The 17,093-nt window shown below is 38.0% G+C and overlaps 1 protein-coding gene across 6 annotated transcripts in view; it reads right to left on the bottom strand.

Moving 5' to 3' along the window:
- Positions 1-17,093, bottom strand: part of KANSL1 (KAT8 regulatory NSL complex subunit 1) — a 171,834-nt gene that overhangs the window by 52,386 nt on the left and 102,355 nt on the right. For all 6 annotated transcript variants that reach the window (XM_079906207.1, XM_079906202.1, XM_079906203.1 and 3 more), the window contains 2 exons: positions 10,234-10,375; positions 2,539-2,640 (listed from right to left, as the gene is read on the bottom strand). In XM_079906207.1, coding sequence (XP_079762333.1) covers positions 2,539-2,640; positions 10,234-10,375 — 244 coding nt within the window. The remainder of the gene's footprint in view (positions 1-2,538; positions 2,641-10,233; positions 10,376-17,093) is intronic.

The raw sequence follows: 17,093 nt of genomic DNA on the forward strand, positions 1-17,093 counted from the left end.
CAACTTCGGGGAAATAGCATTTTGACGGTTTATTATAGTGCTAACATACTGTATACAATATTGTACTCTGGTTAGTAAAGATATTTCTCACAGGAGTATGAGCTGGCAATTATGAAACTACTCTATTTGGTATTAGGATTGAACAAATAAGTATCAATAAGGAAGGAGAAAGGCTGTGGTGTTAGACTGGTACTAGTATAAACTCATGGTTTTTAGTGTATATACAGATGGGTAGATAACAAAATATATGTATGTGTATGCATGTAGCAGCATACATATATATATTTACTAGCTTTGTTGAGAAGTCCTAGATAGAAGCAATGACACCAAGTAGCAATGAGCACAACTAGTACCCAGATCTTGGTTTCAAAACCCTGTTCTCCAATAAAAAGAAGCAGGGCTGGAACAAGTAAAATACAAGATGAACCTGGAACATTGTGGGGTGCCAGAAAGTGAGTGTTCAAAAAACAAGGCGGGGGGCATGTTGAAAGGACACAGACGCCAATCTGAAAGGTCCCGATGCCAAAAGTTCAGACAACTGCAACTGAATAACTACTAACAGTAGTAGATTATAATCCATAACGTAAAATTAATATCCATAAAACCATCCTGAAATAAGTAACTAACTGATGGACGAAATAAATGAGGGAGAAAAGACAGCTCTTCCTAACAGAATTCCAATGAACAAATGTAGAAAACAGAAAATCACCATTTAGTAAACACCACAGCAATAATTACTGCAGTAATTTTGCAGGAAAAATCCACCAGTAGATGATAAAACTGTGGATTAAAGTATAATGAGCTGGACATATATACACTACCAAACGTAAGGTAGATAGCTAGTGGGAAGCAGCCGCATAGCACAGGGAGATCAGCTTGGTGCTTTGTGACCGCCTGGAGGGGTGGGAATAGGGAGGGTGGGAGGCAGGGAGACGCAAGAAGGAACAGATATGGGAACATATGTATATGTATAACTGATTCACTGTTATAAAGCAGAAACTAACACACCATTGTAAAGCAATTATACTCCAATAAAGATGTAAAAAAAATAAAAATAAAAGAAATAAAATTATAATGAGCAACAGAAAAATGCATAGTATCCCCCCATGAGAGAGTCATTCATTACAAAGGGAAAAATACTAACTTTACAGTGGAGAAACCTGGCAGGCATCACATTAACCAAGTGAAAAAGCTATCACCATCATCTTGTACCCCTAATATGGTATACTGAGAAGGGCACAGTATCACTTCTGTGGAATTACTGCAAAAAATGCATAACCTTTAACGAAAAAACATCTGGCAACTCCCTTCTGAGGAACATTACACATAATAACTTACCAATACTCTTGTGTCAAGGTCATGAAAGACAAAAACTGAGGTGCTCTCACACACTGGAAGAGACTTTAAAGAGATATGACAGGGCTTCCCTGGTGGCGCAGTGGTTGAGAGGCTGCCTGCCGATGCAGGGGACATGGGTTCATGCCCCGGTCCAGGAAGATCCCACATGCCGCGGAGCGGCTGGGCCCGTGAGCCATGGCCGCTGAGCCTGCGCGTCCGGAGCCTGTGCTCCGCAACGGGAGAGGCCACAACAGTGAGAGGCCCGCTTACCGCAAAAAAAAAAAAAAAAAAAAAAAAAGAGATATGATAACTATATGCAATGTGGAAATCTGGACCAAAAAAAGGCGGCATAAATGAGAAAATAAGTGAAACTGGAATAAAATCTGTAGTCTGTATCAACGTTAATTCCTAGTTTTGACACTGAACAATGGTTATGCAAGCTGTTAACGCTAGGGGAAGCGGGGGAAGGCTATGTGGGGACTCTTGTGTACTGCTTTTGCAACTATTGTGTTAAGTCTAAAATCAAATTTCATTCATACACAAATCTAGGAGTTTTCCTTAGATCAAATTACTTAAAACAAGAAATGTTAATACTCATAAAAGCCCGTGACCTTTTGAGAAAAGTAAAAATATGAAAGAAATAAATTAAAAGTGGTCTTGGAATTCAGAAAGAAAAGAAATTAATTTTGGTGTTCAGAGAAATAGGAAAAAGGAAGGAATTATGAAGAGATTTGAGCTAGGCTCTAAGGAAACAGAAGATTACAAAAAATGACAGCTTTATCCTCATTACAGAATTAAAGGGGGTAACTCAAACAGCATTTTCAACATCTTTGTGAGTTAAACCTCTAGTCCGACCTTTCCATTTTATAGTGGCCCAGAAAGGTTACCTTACTTATCAAAGTTATCAGAGCCACATGGTCTCCTAATTCCCAGGAATATTCCATAATGTCACACTTGCTCTGGCTGTGCTGTCTTGAGAGTTAGAAGCTGCTTTTAAATTTTAAAGTCAGCTACACAACTGCTCGAGGGGCCCTGTGGTGCCCTATTCGGGAATTCAGAGCCTAAAATGCCAGAGGTGATAAAAGGGGATACAACCCCTTCATTCAGCCAATGCAAGGATCCTTATTACAGAGAATAAACTATGCTGAAGCTACACCCCAAATTCTCACTCATTTTCCCTCTTCTGTCTTTTATACTTACCAATTTATCATTCCCATGATCTGTCTTCACCTCAGAACTAAGTGGAAGAAATAAGTCTGTTGTGTGCTCTGGGGGAGGCGCCTCTCCAAGAACTATCAACCCCTGCAGGACAGAGAGAAAAACAGCTTAAGTGGTGTAAGTTACAAATTTAATTTAGTAGTTAATATCAAGAGTTAGGGGCAGGGTGGGTCTGGTTTACCAGAGGCCTTTTCCTTTATCCTATGGTTCTGAAACAAAATATACCACCAGCAGCTTTGCTCTTCCAAGAGTGATTTCAACAAAAGGCCCTAGCAGTAGCCATGAATACAGCCTAAGACTCAAACCCAAGCTTCCCCTTTCTTCCACTTGAATGTATGGACCTACATGGCTTGTAGCATCTTTTATTCACATCTTCCAGATCTGGGATCTTTATCAGAGTATGGTATTTTACACTATATCACCAACCAGACTATACCATATTAACAATAGCAATGCAGTTTTTCTACTTAACTTGATCAAAAATGTGGCTTAAGGATGACCAAACTAGAAGTGCTACAATTATAAATGATGAGCTAAACCAACTATCTCTGAGCAACCACAACCACCGGGTGAAACAAAGGTGGAACAGTCTCTACAGTCAGTATCTTAGAAACCAAAAACTTAAAACTGTTCCAAAGACACCTGTTTCTCACAAGCATAAGCATTACTCCAGATTAGGTTCCTGCTTGACAATTTCAAGCTCAGATTTTACATTCACCCCAGAAAATAAAAAATGTAAAAAGAAATTTTAAATGACTCCACAAATCCTCTCCGTAGCCAGCATGGGCCCAGCTTGGTGAAGACAGAAGTTAGCTTACTATGAAAAATAAACAAAAACCACAGACATGAATCTCCCATCAACGCAAGTAGAAGTGACCAAAATCCAGTTATGACACTGTGTAACAAAAAGACTGGGATGCAGGTGCTCTTTGGTTCTCTTTCTCTGGTCTAGAAAATAAGGAGATCTGACTGATAAGAAGCTCTTAATGGAAATTTTGTATTAGAATCACTTGGGGGAAACCTTATCAAACTATACTTGCCCAGGTCCAACATCAAATCTACTCAGAATCTCTGGTAGGTAGGGAGGTAGGGAGGTAGGGAGCTGGGTATTCTGTTTTTAAAAAGCTTCCCTGGTAAGTCTTAATGCAAGCTCTAAACTGAAAAATACTAGACTCAATCATCTTGACTCAGCATCAGAATCCCCCAGAGAACATCCTAAAATGTTCTATCAACAGATTTCAGGGCCTAAAAACTTTGACTTATCAATTTGAGCTCCCTAGGCCATTATGACATAGGCTCTTGTGAGCCAATGAACCAGATGATCCTGTCCCTGGGGTTATTTCTAATACAAAAATCTCCGTGAAATAGGAGATATAAGAGATTGGGGGTCCAGTGGTGGTTAACAGGGACCGATGGAATTTTACCTCAGTTTAAAAGGGAAGAAAAACAGGACACACACATACCCCCCCCCCCAACCGTAAGAGAAACAACAAGTTTCCTATTCTGGAATAAGACTATACCTAGGCTATGTAGAAAATGAAGCAGAGACTCTGCAGAAAGAGGGAGAGGTTATTAAGAAAGCAAGAAACATTTGCCCTAGCTTTCAAAATGGGGTTTCTCTGGATAAAAGAACTTCTTTTTCACTGTTGTGGCCTCTCCTATTGTGGAGCACAGGCTCCGGACGCGCAGGCTCAGCGGCCATGGCTCACGGGCCCAGCCGCTCCGCAGCACGAACCCATGTCCCCTGTATCAGCAGGCGGACTCTCAACCACTGAGCCACCAGGGAAGCCCTGGCTAAAAGAACTTCTGCAAAATATTTTCTTGTTTCAATCAGAAGCATAAAACAGACCTCACAAACTTTTCCATTTCAAAGTAAAAACTGTTTGTAAAAAGCAGCTATTTTGTACAACATTCCCTTCTCAGAATATTGCATTCAACATCTTCTCTGCTTAAGAGCCTAAACCACCTCCCCATCTCCTATATAAAGCTAGCCCAAACTCATTTTGGCATAGTCCATAATCCATCTCTACCTTATCTATTTCCAACTACTTTCTCCAAATATTGTTACACTAACCGCATTATCCCCTAGAAAATGTCTGAATATATATGAAGTTGTTGTTGAGAGCTGGGGGTTATTACAAAGTAGTAGGTAAAGAAATGCAACTAAAGGTTACAATACTACCCACTACCTGTTCTTATGTCTTTGTTTATACTGATTCTGCCCTTCTCTTACATTTATCTATCCAAAAGGTTATGCTTCAAAAAGCTTGTCAAGGCCAAGTCCCACCTCCTTCCAAGAAAATGTCCCTGGTTTAACTGAGCCCCTTATTTTCTTTATCCACATTGCCAGACTTCCTAAAGCATGGTGATTTTATCTTACATTCTGTATATTTAAATCTCATTTCCAGAGCAGAACCTTAGGCCAAATTATTTATTTCATTTATTGTTGCCTCAATTTGTCGTTTAAATGTTAACTAATGGTAAGATCCTTGAGGACTTAGACAAAATACAAATATATTCGAATCTCCCATATTCCCTAGCAGAGTTATACACCAAGAAAGGAAATGCATAATAATTATTTTTTGACTTTTATGTTTAAAACTTTTTGCCCTTGAACGAGAAAATATTAAGTTTATATTAATTATAGCTAGGAGCCTAAATAAATCCAACTGTTAGGTATAAAGTTACTCCCTCAATTTTTCTTAGGTGAGAAGGTAAGTCAGGATAAAACAGCCAATATTTTCCAAAGGGAAATTTTTCTCCTTAAACTACCAAATAATTTCTAAAAAACACCTTAGAGACTACAAAGACACCCTCCTGTGAAAGCTTTAAAAGACCTAGTAGGGACCATTTATTCCCCATCATTTTATAGACCCAGGGAGGATGCAGGTCGAAGGTCATGTCAATAGGCCAATCCGTGGCAGAACGAGGGATAAAAGCTGGGTTAGTTAGACCCAGCTAATCTTTGTTTTGGCTTTCATTCATTCAAATCAAGCCACTGCGTCTCCATTCATCAAACATTTTTTAGGTGCTGGGGATACAGGAAAGAAAAAAGACATATCCTTCTCCCTACTCCTATCCAAACTCATCCCTCAAAGTGCTTACAATTCTAATACTGGGACAAAGACAGAATATCAACAATATAAGTAAAATTTATGTTGCACATTAGAAAGTGTTAAATGCTAAAAAAACTAAAGGACAGTGAGCGGATAATAAAGTGGGAGTAGGCACTCTTTCATATTAGGCGGTCAGGGTAAAATGCACCGAGAAGGTGGTGTCTGAGCAAATACTGGAAAGAAACTTGGGAACAAACTTTGGGAATATCTGCAGGAAGAGCTAATGCAGCAGTTTCAAGGTTGGAGCCAGCTGGATAACTTTAAGAACTGTAAGGAATTTGGTATGGCTGAAGGAAAATCAATGAGTGGAGTCTGAGGCAGAAGCTCAAGGCAGAGGAGGTAAGTGGGGGTGCAGGGCCTTGTAACTCCCTGTCTTTCAGCTTTTATGTCCAGATGGTAAATCACTGGAGAGTTTCAAGCAGAAGGGAGCAATGATCTGACTTATGGTTTAAAAGGATCAATTTGCTATTGTGTTGACATGTGGATGAGTGGACAGTAAATAGAGGAGCAGAAAGAACCGCTGTTGGACCGAAGTGGTTGGATTCTGTATATATATATATATATATATATATATATATATATATATATATATATATATATATTTGAAGACAGAATCAATCAGTTATGCAAATACGCTTCCTGGGATGTGAGGGAAGAGAGCAGTCACAGAGTTAGTAAAGGTTTCTGGCCTCTGCAACATTAGAGCTCCTATTAATCTGTTGAAAGGTCTTTTCAATGTGCATTAGTTTTAATCAAATCTATTTTTGCAAATATTTACTCAAGTGCTATGCTGATTCATATGCTACCATTCACCCATGCATTCTTGCCCTGACCCCCAGAACTCTGTTCGTTCATTATAGCATACAAAACCAACCACTAAATCCTTTATACTGTACCTCATACCAAAAAGGATGAAAGCAACTAAAAGGAAGATGAGCAAATAAAAAGCATACAAACAGCTAAAATCTGTTCATTCAGGTGACCTTTATTGAGTGTCTACCACATGCTGGGTGGTGTGAAACCCTAAGAATAAGAAAATAAATAAAATACATTCCACTCATAAGAAGCTTACTACCTTCGTCTACCTCAGAGAGACAGGCAGGCGAAGTATGACAATGACAGTGCTATAACAGAAGTTTAGAGAAGATGACGTGAGAGCAGAAAAGAGGCAGAGCTTAAGGAAGAGACTGATGGAAGTAAGGCTTTATGGAGAGGTCTACATGATTACTTAAATTTTCCTAAAATATACTTAATAAATATAGTTAATAATCACGAAAGGAAAGGCCATTATTAGCAAAGAAAACTCCATGAAGTTCCACTCCACACTTGTCATGGCAACCCCAAGCTGGGATTCCCTAGCATTCGGGGTTTATACTGGGTCAGCATTACATGGCTGTGACATTAGCCACAAGCAGCAATAACCTCAAGGCTACTGCACTCTAAGCCCAAGGTAAAAAGGCCAGGAGAGTCTGCCCACCCTTCACTATCACTTCCTAAAGTCAGAACCAGGACCATGCCTGGACTGTCCAGGCCTAGAGAACTAAACACTACAGAACACAGGACTACAGAAATTGGGAAGGGTCACAGTTGCATGAAGTCGTAACATATCCTTACAAATTATTCCTCTCTGGAAATACAAATCTGTCCTACATTTAAAAAAGGAAAAAAAATGAAGTAAAACTGAAAAAGGAAGAAATGGTAGAAGAAACTGTGCTAAGCCTGATTATAAAACAGGGCCAAAGCAAGCAAGCAAAAAGGAAAGAAAAGAAAAAACTAAGTTGTATGCTTGGGTCAACTGCTTTCCCTTTACCAATTTCAGGTAACACATGGAGTCAAAGTACAAGGAAAAAAAAAAAAAAACACCTCTTCATCTGTAAAACAAAATTAAGATGCAATTTCACATACTCACTTTCCTACTTCATTCTAAATAGGTCAAGCTTTCCTACCCATCTTAAGATAAATCAGTGACCTCACTGTAAACCAGCACCACAAGATGGTCCTGGGCTACCTAGACTAGACATGGCTGTCCATAATGCCTTATAACTCTAGGAAGATGGAAACTTCAACTACTTTACATCAATTCTGAAGACAGGTATTCTAGGTTACTGCTGTTCCCATTCAGCAGCTTTTCTATCCAGAAGTTTCATTGTTCTTCCATCTCTCATTCCCCGTAACATTTCCATCCTTAGTTAGCAGGTGCTGTGCAATCTGACAGATCAGTCAAAAGAAGGGATAAAAAAATAATATAATGTTTTGTACTAGACATGGATGTTGAAGATTGCGTGTTAAGAGAAAGACTGCGTGTTAAGAGAAAGAAGTCTCCTTTAGCAACAGAACCCTCTTGGTCCCTGTGCACTCCCCCCTCAGTTTTATTTACCAGGTGTGAAATTTCAATAAATATGCTCAAGAGAAATGATGAAAAGGATACAACAGCAGAATATGTTAGACAGAAAATGCTTTGGGGTCAGATAAATAGCCCTGAGTTCAAATTTAGCTCTGCTTCTTACAAGCCTGTAAGCTGTTGCTTTGTGCATTAAATAACACACATGAATGTACCTGTATATAGTCCACACTCAAGGTTCAGACACTGTTTTCCTTTCTCATTTTAAGACATGGGAGCATCTTTTTTAAAAAAGCTGACTGAATATGAAAGTTAAAACACAATAGTGTTCCAGATGGTATGTCTTAGTTTAACTGAAATCACTTCTTAGTGGCACATAACAATGGTGCAGCTTACAATCAACAGCATCTTTGAGTCTATGAAATACAGTAGTTTTATAATGAGGAACTAATATAACATAAACACATATATAAACACACAGTACATATAATTATATATATATATATAAAAAATAGATAAAGCAACAAATATGACTGACTACCATTCTAATAATCTCAGTTGTTACTAAGAGACTCTAGTTCTCAAATATGAAAATTCTCTCTTAACTATTGGCTATAAAATACCAGACACTGGAGAGGTGTCCATGACAGAGGAAGACTGTTTTTCTCCTCGGGATAGGCATATCCAGTCATCTCCCAGATATTCTTTATCAACATTCCAGCTCATATTCTACAAACATCACTTAATTTTCTTTGTGAAAAAGAGCTAAGCATAATGTTTACCATCCTTGGTGAATATTTTTAGATTTAATTCCTCATTTGTGCTAGCTAATTTTTTTTTTTTTTTTTTTTGCGTTATGTGGGCCTCTCACTGTCGTGGCCTCTCTCGTTGCGGAGCACAGGCTCCGGACATGCTGGCTCAGCGGCCATGGCTTATGGGCCTAGCCGCTCTGCGGCATGTGGGATCTTCCTGGACCAGGGCACGAACCCGTGTCCCCTGCATCGGCAGGTGGACTCTCAACCACTGCGCCACCAGGGAAGCCCTGTGCTAGCTAATTTTTAAAGTTAGGATTTAATGTGTTCCCTATCCTAAAGGAACAAATTATTATTATTATTTTTTTAAGGTAAGTCCTCTGGACTTTGCCCTCAATTATAATATGTTCTACTGAACTTCTGGAGAATTACATATAAGCCCATTTGGGGAAGAAGCTCAAAGAATGCTCCAGTGAAATGTTTGGAATAAAAGCTTACATAATATACAAGGGAGGCTGCAGGACTTTTACTTCAAACTCTTACCCTTTTGTTCATCTTGTCAATTAGTCATCCTTTAACTCTTGGTCTACTAATTAATTTAATGTATGCAGTTCACGGTACATAGCAATTTTCTTAAGGCTTTGACCAGCACTAAGGCAGGACAAAAACGTTGTGACACTTATTTTTAGGGGCAGTAGATGCTTCATCTAGACCCACATGTTCAGTCAGGGAAGTCACTGCATCAAGCTAACACAATAAGTACCTTGCAAGAACATAAGTACCAATAAAGGAGGATTTTTATTTACTGTGACCCCACTAAGGAGAACAGTGCTGGTACACAGCCGTCACTCAACTATTTACTGAATGGATTTCTTTTCCATGTACATTTTTCCCCCAGTCAAACTCCAAATAAGCAGAGGACATTTTTCAGAAGAAGAACTATACAAGTATCACTGTTAAAGATAAAAGCTGTATCGTTAAGAGTCAGTCCACTGCAAGGAGAACAAAGGAAAATGAAATCACCAGTGTCTAATCTTGCCTGAATGATCTTTCAGGAAAAACTTTATTTTTCCTCAAGAAAGCAAGGGAGGCTTAGCAGTAAAACAGAAACGCATCTAAGTAAAAAAATAAGATGAAAACACAGTCATCACCACTTTTCCATAAATATAACAAATATGCAGGTATGGTCAATGGCTTACATTAAATAGTGCCTTTTTCAAAATGTTCCCTGTTAGCCCAGATATTCAAACTGTTTTGTTCTAAACCCATGAGCTAATCTAACATTATATTCTAACAGTGTTGTCTGCATTATGCTAAGTAACACCAGGCTCTTAAACAAATTAAACCGCTATATCAGATCATATTAAACCATTCTCTCTGACATAGTTAAGAGTTACTGAGGGATGGGGAAAAGGGGATAATGATAGTTTTTAGCTGAGCTGAAAAAGACCAGACACTTATCCCTTACCTTATTAGCACGTATCTGTTTGTAAATATCTGTTTGCTGCCGAATTCGATATTCCAAGTCAGAAACATGAGCCTGAAGCCAGTTCCAGCGGCTGACAATAGCTGCTCGGTCTGCAGCCCATCTCCATTCTGACCTGCGCCTCCTAAAAGGAAATAAACTGAGTGAAATCCAAGAGTAGCAGCAACATTTATACTAAATGGGAGTGGGATGGTTTTAACGTCTAAATGCCCTTATACAGAACACTCTAGTGTCAAGAAAAACTTAAGACTATATGTATGTTTATGTATGTATGTCACAGGACATACATGCATAAAACTCTTCACATAGATACTTCCCAAACTAACTAGCTGAAACTGCCTTCTAAGTATCCTGATCCTGTCTGTGGCAGTTTTTCTGAATTGCCTTAATTTCTCAGGAGATAGAAATATTTTCTACTTTAAGACATATAAAGGATAAAGATTACGTTATCTACATAGAAAATCCAAGACACCACAAATTATAAAGCTAACCAAGAATTCAGCAAAGTTGCCGAGTAAAGATCAACATACCAAAATTAACAGTGTTTCCAAGTGCCAACAAGTAGAAAAGACTCATTTTTTTAAACTATTTACAACACTAACAAATGCTAACATTATACACAAAAGATCTTTGCAGAGAAAATAATAAAACCAAAAGACCTACATAAATGGTGAGATAGATTTTAAGATGGCAATTTTCACATCTACCTACAAATTCAAATAAGCTCCAATCAAATCTCCCATAGGGTTTTTTGTTTGTTTGACTGAGCTGCACGGCTTATGGGATCTTAGTTCCCCAACCAGGGACTGAACCCGGGCCCTCTGCCGTGAGAGCGTGAAGTCCTAACCACTGGGCTGCCAGGGAATTCCCCCCACCACAGGGTTGTTACTGGAAACTTACAAACATCCAAAAATCCACAACAGTGGAGGGGAGGAACACCACTAGAGAAATTCTAAAGAAAGTATGCTGAAAACTCACACTACAGACTTAGGGTAAAGCTATGGTGATTAAGGCAGTCTAGAAAGACAAAAAGACCAGTGGGACAGAATACAGAACTCCCAAACTTAGAACTGGATATATAAAAGAGATGGGCATTCAGAGCAGTGAGGAAAGACTGAATTATTCAATAAATGGCATTGAGATGCCAGTTCTTTACATGAAAAAAGTAAAATTACTTCCTTTCTTTATGATATAATTCACTATTTTTGGAATTCCTAAATCTGAAAAGTCAAACTTAAATAAGATTATCTTTGGAACTTCAGGGCAGGGAAGGATTTCTTAAATAAGACACACAAAAAATTTAGCTAATTTTCAACATACTGCAAAAGATTTAATAAAGTTAAAGGCAAGCTACTAGTTGGTAAAGATATCTGTAACACATAAAACTAAAAATAACACATCAGAATATATAACAGAACTCCACCAAAGAGGTTTAAGAAGAATATAATCTAACAAAAGATGAATAAATTAAAAATTCACATAAGAGAGATCCAAATGGCCACTAAATACATAAAAATATGCCAGGTCTTGTTAGATTTTTGGTTAAAATATTAGTAGGTCAAATACTAAGAAGTCATTTCAAACCCAGATTGGAAAAACCAAGTGTTAGTGAGATGTGGGAAACAGTAATTCATACATTTCCAACAATAATAAAAACTGGCACCACCACTTTTCAAGAGTAATCTGGAAATACTTGGCTAGGTGGAAAATGTGTATACCTAGCCATCATTAAATTCTATTTCTGAGAATATAACCTGCACATCTGCATGAAGAAACAGGTTCACTGCAATAGTTGGTAATAACTAAAAATTAGTTACAATTTAATTTGCTAAAGTAGGGAAATAGATACACTATAATTTACTGGATTTTTCTATAGCAATAGAAACATATTAACCAAACTATCTGTATCAACATGACAATATCTCAGAAGACAATGTTGAATGGAAAAACATAAAAACTAATAATAAGCTAAACAAAGTAAGTACTACTATAGATATAAACAAGTAGTAAAGGAATTTAATGGAGTATTGTTTATCAATTTAATTATTACTGTATGTCTCAACACGACTAAATCTCAACAATGTGGAATGGAAAAACTACATAAAAACTTTTTAAAAAACCCAAAAAACAATAATAAGAATTATTGGGACTTCCCTCGTGGCACAGTGGTTAAGAATCCACCTGCCAATGCAGGGGACATGGGTTCGAGCCCTGGTCCAGGAAGATCCCACATGCAGCGGAGGAACTAAGCCCGTGCGCCACAACTACTGAGCCTGTGCTCTAGAGCCCTCGAGCCACAACTACTGAGCCTGTGAGCCACAACTACTGAAGCCCACGCTCCACAACAAGAGAAGCCACCAAAATGAGAAGCCTGGACACCACAACGAAGAGTAGTCTCCACTCGCCACAGCTAGAGAAAGCCCGTGCGCAGCAACAAAGACCCAACGCAGCCAAAAATAAATAAACAAAAAATAAATAAATTTATATATATATATTAAAAAACAACTGCTACCAATACATAAATAGTAAATGCATAAAACTGATAAACAACAAATTCAGGACCAGAGTGCTCCTTACCTCTGGGAAGGAAAATAAAGAAGTTAGATTTTAGGGGCTTCCCTGGTGGAGCAGTGGTTAAGAATCCGCCTGCCAATGCAGGGGACACAGATTCAAGCCCTGGTCCGGGAAGATCCTACATGCTGCTGAGCAACTAAGCCCATGAGCCACAACTACTGAGCCTGTGCTCTAGAGCCCACGAGCCACAACTACTGAGCCCACGCACCACATCTACTGAAGCCCACGTGCTCTAGAGCCCATAGTCCGCAAAAAAGAGAAGCCACGCAGTGAGAAGCCCACACACCGCAACTGAGAGTAGCCCCCGCTCGCCGCAACTAGAGAAAGCCTGCGCACAGCAACGAAGACCCAACACAGTCAAAATAATAAATTAATTAATTAAAGAAAAGTTAGATTTTAGCTCTAACTGTAATGTAATGTTCAACTGCTCTTTAAAAACTAAAAGTCTGATAGAAAATGGCAACTTTAATATTAGAGGGGGTAACTGGCATCTGGTATATTCTGTAGCCAAAATATTTTATGATCTTCCACAAAATTCTATTCCAAGAGAGAAGAAGTCGTCATACTGCCCTTAGCCCCATCTCCAATCAGGTTCTACATACTCAGTAACAAACATTTTAAGTGACTGTAAGTGAAGTTTAACATAGTCCACTGATAGGGTGAAATACATTATAATAAAAGAGAACAGGGCTTCCCTGGTGGCGCAGTGGTTGAGAGTCCGCCTGCCGATGCAGGGGACACGGGTCCGTGCCCCGGTCCAGGAAGATCCCACATGCCGCGGAGCGGATAGGCCCGTGAGCCATGGCCGCTGAGCCTGCGCTCCGCAACAGGAGAGGCCACAGCAGTGAGAGGCCCGCGTACCGCAAAAAAAAAAAAAAAAAAAGAGAACAAATCTAACCATAGTAGAATTAGAAATGAGTTAATACTTAATCATACCATAATAACTAAGATCAAGGATAGCAATAGTATTTTACTAACTTCAATACATTCCAAATATAAGCCATTGAAGCCAACCATTGTGATAAAGTATTATCCAATTATTTCTCTTTAGAAACAAGGCATATAGTTCCCTAACCTTGATGGAAAAAGCACAAGATATAAAGATACTTTCTTTTTTAAGTACAATTATCTGATTCAATATTGGCTACAGGTCTAGTACCAGCCCAAATTCAGGAAAGAACCTCTAGAGGTCAAGAATAACCTCTGGATCATTCTTGAACTATAAAAATGTCCCCCCTTTTCTAAAAGAGGTAAAGCTAGTTAACCCTCATATCCCATTTCCAACTTTCATCACTCTTCAAGGTTCGCAACCTTCCCATCTTGTAAAATCTCTTGGTTTTTACAGGTTCATTTCATTTCTGAAGCTACCACAGTACCAAGTCCCCATCTACCACCAATGGGCTACTCCAATAACTCCTTAACTACCCACTCCTAACATAAATCACATATTACTTCTCCTCAATAACATCTCCTCAAACCTTATTTCTTCCTGTCACTCTTATGTGTAAGGAATCACACAGTTTCTCTGCTTCTTTACAAATCCTAAGTCTTCAAGGAAACAAAGTAGAAGGGGAGTCAAATATCATAAAAGGCAGCAATTCGAAGCCAAAAGTGATTAATAAAATTAACACAACATCCATTTAATGACAGTTTATTCCCAGACAAATCTGTTTTAACAACTGACAGTGGCTAGCCAAAATAATACTCTAATGTTGAAAACCAAAGCAAGGGAAAGATGATTTCTTGGCCAATTTACAGCACTTCCTCCTTAGTCACCCTTGGTGGACAAAGAATCCTGGCAGTCTCTCCCAATGATCCTGAACTTAGCTCATAAGCATTCTCATGAAAGTGTTCCAGGACATCAAGCACTGTGAATTGGCAGGAAAGATGAAACTTATTTGTTATTTCTGAATTTCGACACATCTTAACCGAAAGAATTTTTTCTCTTTTTCTTTCTTGTCTGAGGTCAAGGAAAAAATAAGAAAGAAACCACAACACTTTAACTGTGTGAAAACTTGAAAATATAAAAGGAAAAGAAAATTCCTTAAAACATTTCAGTTCACAAGAACTTTGGTGGATAAACACATTTTTTCTTTTGACATTAATGAACAGCCCTTTTCAATTTTCTTAAGGTCAAAACTAACAGGCTGATATACAAGTATTATTCTAAATACCAATACAAAGCCGAACGTCATGGTAATATTTTTTTGGAGATTGGCTAATAAACTAATTAAAGACAAATAAACTAATTAAAGATAGGCAGCATTAAGGGAGGACTGCAACCCCCAATTATGAACAGGTTTCATTCTACAAATACATTTGTCATATGACAGTTTCTAACCAGATGTAATTTTCAGCAGGAAGTTGTCACAATGAGGTAGTTAATGAAAAATGGAAAACCCCACCCCAAGTGTCCCAAAAGTATCTTGTGTTCAAAATACCAGCAACGTGGACAGAAAGCTGAACTGTTAACAAAGGTGGGAGGTGTACAGTTAGCAAGCCTGAGGTGAGCTGTGAAGATGTTACCACACCCCAGTGGCAGAGCAGAACACAAAACACAGTGCAAGAATAACAGCTTCAAGTGTAAGAGTTTATGTTTTTGTTTCCTCAACAAAAACAACATGCCACAGAAACTCAGTTTACCAGAGGTAGAGGTATATTTCGCCCCTAATATTCAAAATGTAAATTTATTACTCTGATAATTTACAGCTCAAAACAAGAGACACTGATTTAAAAGCAGGGTCATGCTTTAAATAGAACATGTGACTAAGGCTGCAGAGTAACACTTACGCAAATATAATGATGAACTGGTTTCTACTGCAGTCATTATCAATAATGAAGAAAAAGATGTGGATTCCAACAATCCACAGGGTTCGTTCAACTCTTTCCTATTGCTTACTCTGTGCTAATAATTAGTAAAATAATTGCTCTGTGCTGTCTGTGCAGGACACTAGGATGCTTTCTAAGGTGTTGTTCTGCCATGTACTTTATGCCAGTTTGCACCAGAATATATGTCTACATGTACTGGGCTACTTACTACCTGAATGGGAATTCATTTTAACTTGTATTTTGTTCCTTGCTTTTAGTAAATGTTTTACTGGTAAATTTTCTTTGTCTGCATGTGCTGTATAAAAATCCATTAAACTTTTACACAATGAATTGCTTTTTGGTTACCTAAATGCAGAAAGATACAGTACTAATATTTGCTTTTGTAATATCATATGAATAGTAAACTGTAATGTTGCCAGCTATGTACCAGTGTTTATTTGTATAAAATAGTGTATGTTGTATAAATAGACTCTTTTTTAGCTATGTGAACTTAGAGCTTTAATAGTTCTTTTTTTTTTTTACAGGGTTAGTAGAATATTACCACATATCTAGAACTTAAGATATTCCATGGGATCTAAGAATAATTATTTACTTGAACCAAAAAATCATTTCCTCTAAAAAAGCTCTCACATTTATAAACACTTTAAAGCTAAACAGTGGAAAGTACTAGAAAATTTAGAGTTCAGGTTACATGTTGGCCAACGTAGAAAACAAAAATGGGATTAATTTTTGTTTTTAATTCTTTAAAATCCTCTTGAATGGTAATGTTTCATTAGAAGAGGACAAACAGATCAACACAGGGACTCTGATGTAAGGAGATTTAACTTCTCTTAAATGTGAGGACCAAGCTCCTTCCATTTTTATTACAAATTAGATATTATCCATTGAATCTTCAAAGGTGTCAATGATAAAACTTTTCTACTACACCTTAAGAATCACTTAACTTAGAGGTGGTTACCACTAACCTTACTAAAAGAAAAACAACAAGGAATGTAATTTCTAGTAACATAGAGAAAAGACAAAGATTTGCTACAGCTCTGACTGCCAACATACTGTCAATGAGTTCAATAAAAGAGATTGTATTTGATAAATCCTATCTTCAATGCTGCCACAGACAGCAGGGGTAGATACTGTACTTCCTTTTTCTCGAAGATATACTGCAGCAAAAGCTGATTTACCTAAAAGTAACACTAAAGCTAGGCACTGAACCATGTCAAACACTTGACCTAGTGCTGCCTTTAAGTCACCTAGTTCTAGTCCAGGATGGGAAATCTTCAAGTCCAGTAGAACAGTGCTGGTGGATTATACTTTTCCCTGATCTAGAAATGTTTTTAAATCTCATTAAAGTAACAACAGGATGCTGCAAAGGCCTGAATGGTGGCAATTCCATCTTTGATTCTGATTTCAGTCCTATCTCCAATTCTTTCCTTTTATGCAAA

Source organism: Stenella coeruleoalba, assembly GCF_951394435.1.
Source record: "Stenella coeruleoalba genome assembly, chromosome: 19".
NCBI lineage: Eukaryota > Metazoa > Chordata > Mammalia > Artiodactyla > Delphinidae > Stenella > Stenella coeruleoalba.